Below are 7,712 nucleotides of genomic sequence, written 5' to 3'. Positions count from 1 at the left end.
TATTTCTGTCTTCCTCGTAATTTATATTTGTATGTTTGTGTGCAGGTTATGGGTGAAGTGCCAGTGCTTTTGCAGGGGCCCCATGACGCCGGCCACCGTTGCCACCTATTTTTGAAACCAAATACTAAGCATGATTATCGGCCTTTCAGACTTCGAACCATAAAGAAAACATGGCCAATACACAATCATTTCCTTGCTCACCTTGACGCTTATGGACTACAAGGTTTTGCTAGGCTCACATCATGCTACGACCAAGTACGTTCGGACCTATCCCTTTTGACATCCCTCGTTGACCGGTGGAGACCTGAAACCCACACCTTTCACTTTCGTTTTGGGGAGCTTGCACCTACACTGAAAGATGTTTCTATGATCACTGCTCTACCAATTAGAGGTGAGCCGGTAGTCTCTCCACGTGTGTCTCCAACTTGGGCATTAGATATAGCAACCCGTCTTGGGATGGAAATGCCAGAATCACAACGTTCTGGTAACCCTCGGGGCATCCCACTCGTCTGGCTTCGTGATAACTTTCTTAATTTATCTAGCTTCGCCAATGAGGAGACGAGAAAAAGACATCTTTTTGCGTATTTGTTGTGGCTCCTCGGGAATCTATTTCCAAATTCACATGGGGACGTTGTTCTCCCTGGTCTCATCTACATTGCAGAGAATATGGTAGATGAACCTTTACCCGAGCAGCCAAAATACAGCTTCGGTTCTGCCATGCTATCTCATACATACAGAGGCTTGTGTGATGCCACGCAAAAAACCTCTTTCACACAAAAAGCTCCATTACTTTGTGTCGCCTATGAGTTTCTACAATTGTGGTCCTGGGAATACCTCCCTGTAGGACGACCTCGTATAGTACAACCCATATGCCCATACGACTTTGGCGAGGGTGCTAGCGCAACTATGGCCACCAGGTGGACAAAGGCACGGAAACGTTGGTCTCCAGATATTGCGAAAAATTGTTACCCTATGTACCACCAGCAGTTTGAGATACTTGATGAGGCAGAAGTCACATGGAACCCGTGGACTCAGGACCAGCTAAAAATGGTCTTTGATGCTCGACACTTCACACCAGGCATGTTGACCGATAGTGCATTCTGGCTGACTCGCTGCAACTTATTGTTCCTGTGGTGTGTTGAACCTTACAACCCAGAGCGTGTAATGAGACAGTTCGGTCTCTATCAATAAATTCCACCACCTTTTCCCAGACGTATCGACGAGGAAACACATAAGTAGTGACATCCCTAAATAGTTAGTGTCATTTTTAATTTACTAAACTCACACTTTGTTACATAATTTGCAGGCTAACAAATATGGGCAGGGGTTGGAGTTTATACGATTGGAGGGAAAAGAACAGTGAATGGGTACACAAGTGGGAAAATGAAGCGCTAGCAGATATAGTGCGTCAACTTAGGTATATTTTATGTACATTATTTTTTTACGATGATCATACGATGCGTGAAGATGCTTTGCTTTCATCACAACGGTTTATGTAATTATTTAATTTCGCAGACCGTACGATGGAAGTACAGATCAAGCGTACAAGCAGTGGTACTGCATGAACACACGTGCTAGCCTGGCCAGTCAGCCAGCTACTATACCAACACATCTCACACAAGAGGAGCAGGCGCGGAGACATGTTGAGCTGCATGCAGCTTACTATCGTGACCACCTGGTAATCACTTGTAACTTTTTTAGGTCCATCATTTCATAATCATTTGAACTAAATAACATCCAAATATTGTTCAGCTTGAAAATGTCAACGAAGTAGGGCAGATGGCTACGGATAGCATGCCGGCCCAGGGCCCATATCGCAAGACATTCCAGAAACTTTTGCAACAATTCGTGGCAAAGAAGTTCAGATGCGGTAGAGGCGACGACGTTGCCACTGGAGCATACATGCCGGTAGCGAGGTCAGCCAGACCGAGTGCGGCACCGTCGTCCAGACCGAGCGAGGCACGTACGAGCCATGAGCAATGGGGGGAGGGTCCGAGTACTAGAACGACATTGCCACGACATGACTCATCTCTGCCGCTGCATCGCTCTTCTTCGATGCAGCTTCGTCAGGGGCAGACATCTCAGGACCATGGAATGGGCTTGGATTCGATGCCCGAGCAATTTCTTTCCCCTAACCCATATGCGTACACAGGATATGATGCATACACCCAAGGTGAGGGATCTCAGCCGTATCTCTCCACGCGAGGGATCCCCATGCCCGAGGAGACTCATGTACCAGATTTAAACCAGCACCACGTACAATGGCCAGACAGTATAGGAGAGGGATATGCTCAGGTAGTCATGTTTACATTTCAATGCATTTACAATGATATCATATATTATCCTCTAACAGTTTGTTTAAAATGTTTCTATGTGCAGGACACACCTGATGTTAATTGGGGCGATGAGAACACCCAACGCGGCGTCAACACAGGCCTCCGGGGAGCATCACATGATCATGGCGTCAACACAGGCCTCCGGGGAGCATCACATGATCTTGGCGACACGGTTACGTCATTAGTTACAGAGTTCTTCGGAGGGGACGTTATTGGCCCATCTTTTATCCCCCCGGAGTCACAACCATACGCCTACAATTATGCTTCAGGTTCGCAACAAGGATTCGCGACTCCACCACCTACGCAGGACTCGCAGACACATGAGGCCGAATTGGAGTACGGCCGCGGTCTTCGTGTGCCCCGGCCACCTAATCGCTTGTCGCCTTCCGGTCGTAAGGAAAGGCCAGGTGGTCGTCGTTAAGTAGGGTGATTCATCTATGCACGTGCGCGACCCATTGTATCTACATATGTGTGTATCAGACTTTTCAATTTGAACATCTATGTATGCTGAAATAAAAATGCACCAGTCAGGAACAATTTTTCCCGCCTATATCTCCCGCCATACTATCCCGCTCCACTCTTTTGCTTATGTTAGGCCGAAATGAATTTTTTTTTAAAATTTTGGCTGATGAATACTGTGCAACCATTGCCCGTCTTAGACATTGAAAAAAATATATTTTCAAGCAACGCTTTCCCCTCAATATTTTCCCGCAAACGCTTTCCCTCCATATGTTCCGCCACCCGTTTCCCGCCAACCCCTTCCCGCCATATCTTCCTGCCACCCGTTTCCCGCCATATGTTCCCGCAACCCTTTCCCTCCATACCGCAGTCGTTCTTTCCCACCATTTTCTCCTCTTTACCTATAAAACCCCCTTCAGACGGAGGTGGATAAGCATTCGAGTGTAGTGTAGTCGAGATGTCCCATTATCCTTTCGATCGTAGTTTTAACCCTAGGATGAGTAGCACTCTTCTGAGGCTAGCTACCGATTTCAGGATGGACAATAGGATAGTTCCATGGGACGATCTCACCGGTAGTGACACCATAATGAATGAGTTGGCTCACCAATTACGTAGGTCTGGGTGGCCTGAAAGGACCTATGAGGAGGTACGTAAAGAACTTCTTAGGTTGGATGCAAGGTGGAAGAAGGTTGTGGAGCCGAAGAGTGAAACTTTTAGAAGGACTGCAGAAAACCATCCATTTTTATGGACTGAGGAGAGCGAGGACGAAGATGATATCTTCATGCCGCCGCTTCCGGGTTCTGCATCGTCAAAGGGCAAGAGTTCTGCATCGTTCAAGGGCAAGAGTACTGCATCCTCGAAGGGCAAGAGTTCTTCATCGTCCAAGGGTAAGAGTTCTGCATCCTCAAAGGGCAAGAGTTCTGCATCGACGGAGGATGACGATGATGCCTTCATGTAGTTTTTAAGCTGTATTCCAGTTGTACCGTTTAATTCAGATGTACTTGCATTATTAGTTTGTACTCTCTTATTGTAAGGCATTATGTTCTATCTTAATTTCATTTTATAGTTGTTGCACGATGCTCGATAATTAGTGGAGGGAAAGAAAATGCCACTACTTTATTCTAAAACTATATATTTTTTCCATCACGACAAGGTACAACTGAAAATAAGATACAACACAATAAGGTACAACTGAAAATAACATACATCGTAGAATTTAAATAAAGCTACATTTAACTACTGAAATGAAGCTACATTAAACTGCAGAAATAAAGATACAAATGATTGCGAAATTTAAAATACTACCACGGGAATCTACTGAGTCCAACGTGGATATTTTCCTTTTCCATCGCCAGCTTCTTCTGCTGCCTTGGCCTGACGAGCCCTTTCTTTCTTTCTCTGCCTCTCCGCCTCACGAGCCTCCTTTCGCTGTCGTTCCTGCTCCTCCATGCGACGAGCCTCTTCCCTGATTTTCTTTCCCATTTCCTCAAAAAAACGGTGTTGCTCCGCATAGTATTCTTTTAACTCTCTCTCTTGCTCTGCTTTCTCCTCAGCTTCCGCCTTCTCGCGTCGCTCTTCCGCAAATAAACTATTCCACGCACGGCGACTTCTTTCATGAATCTCAGTCACTACCCAAGCCGGCTTCTCCGTGTCAATCCAACGATAGTACATGCACAGAGGCGGAGGAGACTACAACAAGAAACAAGAATGTTACTAAAAAATCAATGAAAATACCAACAATATCTATTCGTGATGGTTAAACCATACCGGAGGCTTGTCGTACTCTGAAATAGCTACGGCAGGATCTTCCTCATAGTTGGCGCACATGAAAAACTTCATGCCCAACCAATCTGAAAAATCCGTCACCTCCTTCACCTTGCAAAGATCGCCACACCAACACCGCAGGACTGCCACCCCAGGAGGCAAACTTGCAGTCTTCATTTTCCTCGGCCTAATGCTTTGATCCGAACAAGGCAAACTCATATCGACTGAAAAAAATGTGTACACACTTTGCGCACTGGCGATTTCTAGGATGGCTGGACGAGAGCCTCGGTGTCTTCTTTTATAGGCTCAGGCGATTAATGATGGCGAGAAAATAAGCGAGAACAGAGAAAATTAGGCGGGATATTTTAGGATCCCTTTACTGTCGGCACTACAGAACCAAAAGCAGGCATCAGTGTCCATATCCCCGCGGGGAAATCACGCTCTTGAGTGCTGTCACCTCACCTGCAGTAGCAATTTTAAAAGCATGGGAATGAGCGCCATTTGCCACAGTTCTCATGCCGGTCACACTGCAGATTCTCGCAGTGCCATTGCATCCGCTAACGCAAAAGAAGCAAAAGCCAGAGTGATTCCCGCGCGTGAAATTCGTCGTCCTCCGCGCCTGGGAACCAGCCCTGTTAGCAACAGTAAAATTTGTCCTGGCAAAGCAACAAAACTAACGCCGCACGAGAATCAGCGCCTGAAAAAGAGTACGCGCACGGGAATCAGCGCCTCAAAGCAGCGCTGCCACCTCACCTAGTGGCGGCCGGGCCCGCTGTCTCGTCGCGCGCGCAGCAGGCCGTGTAGGCCGGGGAGCGACAGCGGCAGCGGCGGCCGCCTCACCTGGTGGCGGCCGGGCCCACCTGACCCGGCCCGTTACGTCGCCGCACGACGAACTGTGCACGCACCGTTATACACCGGGCTGCCGCCTCGTTTTGTGGCGGCCGGGCCCGCCGCCTCACGGCGTGGCGGCTGGTGACACGTGTCGCCTGCCGCGCCTGCCGCCACTAGTGAGGGGGTCTCTTTTGTCAATTTCGTCCGCAGGGGGTCTTTTTTGGCAAATCCAGTCGGCAGAGGGTCTCTTTCGACAAAAAATCAAGAATTTTGGGACGGAGGGAGTAGTTTTTAGCGCGCGGCGCGTTGGGCGGCTGTTGGAGATGCTCCAAGATACAAGCATGGGTCAAGCCACACAATAATGAAAACAAGGCAGCTTCTTCTTCGAATTCAAAATCTTTTTTTAATGTCAAAAGAATTCAAAATCGTTTTTTCTAGTGTGTAGAATCAACCAGGGCATGCTGTTTATATAATGCAGGATGCTAAAATTTTACTCTATCAGACTCCTAAACGAACATTCTTTGGAAGAACTAATAAAGCAAAAAAGAAAAAGAAAATTACGAAAGTCTTGCTGTTCACGTGTCTTCTCCCCAGGAGCGGTGTCTCTCATCGGGCCGTTCCATACGCGGTAGCTTCCAGGACTGTGAAATCCAGCAGTGTCTTCCTATCCCACGGCGGCCTCAGCCGCATGTTGCACCGTGGGCACGCCGTGCCCACCAGCTCCTCGACGGGTCCTATCTGCCGCCCGAATTCGCGCTTGCAGTGCCAGCAGCAGATCCACTTGTACCCGCGCGGTCCGTGTCCATTGGCGCCGGCAGGCGGCCTGTTCCTGCCTGTGCCGGCATTGGTGTCGCCCGCAGCCGACCTGCGCGGCCTGTTTCTGGTTGTGTCGGCGTTGGTGTCGCCGGCGGCAGGCCTCTGCGGCCTGTGTTGGGCGCCGGCGGGCGCACTGTTTCTGTTTGTGTCGGCATTGGTGTCGCCGGCGGCAGACCGGCGCGGCCTCTGTTGGGCGCCGGTAGGCGGCCTGTTTCTGCTTGTGTCAGCATTGGTGTCCCCCGCGGTAGACTGGCGCGGCCTGTGTTCGGCGCCGGAAGGCGGCCTGTTTCTGTTTGTGTCGGCACTGGTGTCGCCGGCGGCAGAGCTGCGCGGCCTGGACGACTGCGGCGCGGCAGCGGAGGCGTCCTTCCGGTCGCCGGCAAACATCAGGGCAGTGTCGCACGCCTGGCGGAGGATCTTGAAGGCGCCCTCGGCGGCGGCAGAGCGGTTCTTGTCAGGGTGGACGAGGAGAGACAGCCGAAGGAATTGCCTCCTGATCGCGTCGCGTGTGGTGGTGGCTTGCTTTTCCAAGGCGAGTATGGCGTGCCAGTTGGGGCGGCCGGGGCGGCCAGCGGCCGCGGCGGCGTGGATGGAGTAGGCGGCGAGCGCGTTCGCGACGCCTGGGAGCGCGGGGAAGAGCTGCTGGGCCCTCTGGGCGTGGCGGCACGCCCCCGTGAAGTTGCCGGCGTGGTAGAGCAACTCCGCGCGCTGGTAAGCCTCCTCGGCGGCTGCCTCTTTGTCTCTGGTGGCCTTCGCCGCCGCCTCCTCGCCGCTGGTTGTCGTCGTCGCCGCCGCCGCCATGTGTCCTGAAGTGTTCTCTCGTTGAGGAGGAGTCGCATGCGGGCGTTCGTGCATGGTGCCGGCGTGCGGCTACGTTATGTTTGCTGTGCCCGCCTGTGACACGATTGCACGCGACGTACCGCGTACGCAAGCGGGAGGTGTCATGCAAGAAAAGTCCAAATCGATGGATAGGTGCACTTACCCAAAATTCGGCTATGTACCATCTAAGTAGCAATTTGACTAATCAAACATGTGGCATAAGTGATAAAAAATACTTCCTCTGTAAACTAATATAAAAGCGTTTAGATCACTACAACACTCTTATATTAGTTTATCGAGTATATATTTTTCAACAAATTCAATTATATGCTTTCGGTGATACTAGCAAAAGAGCCCACACACCCCTAACTCAATGATCATGACTCCATACCCCAATAAGTCCAGGTCATTTATTTCAACATGACATCTATCTATGCTCACACAACCACAACATGTTTTTTTTCAAAAAAAAAACTTTCAATCTATATTCATCAACAATTAAGGTAGTACAAAGAACACCAGAAGTAAAAATCGCATTCAGGTCCTTATACCACATACCGATGACTACAAGCACTAGAGCTAGCTAAAGGCACGCCGCCGTTATCGCCCCCTCTCTCATTGGAGCCAGACAAATATTGTTGTAGTAGACAGTTAGAAAGTCGTCGTGCTAAGGCCCCATAGGATCAG

At 49.8% G+C, this 7,712-nt stretch overlaps 1 protein-coding gene across 1 annotated transcript; it reads left to right on the top strand.

Moving 5' to 3' along the window:
* Positions 1-906: 906 nt before the first annotated feature.
* On the top strand, positions 907-2,757 carry LOC119310564. The gene is made up of 4 exons (XM_037586270.1): positions 907-1,133; positions 1,307-1,417; positions 1,516-1,678; positions 2,380-2,757. The coding sequence occupies exons 1-4, from the start codon at positions 907-909 to the stop codon at positions 2,755-2,757; spliced, it is 879 nt and encodes a 292-aa protein (XP_037442167.1).
* The last annotated feature ends 4,955 nt before the right edge of the window (positions 2,758-7,712 follow it).

Source organism: Triticum dicoccoides, chromosome 5B (genome assembly GCF_002162155.2).
Source record: "Triticum dicoccoides isolate Atlit2015 ecotype Zavitan chromosome 5B, WEW_v2.0, whole genome shotgun sequence".
Taxonomy (NCBI): Eukaryota; Viridiplantae; Streptophyta; class Magnoliopsida; order Poales; family Poaceae; genus Triticum; species Triticum dicoccoides.
This window is presented reverse-complemented; position numbering and strand designations above follow the sequence as displayed.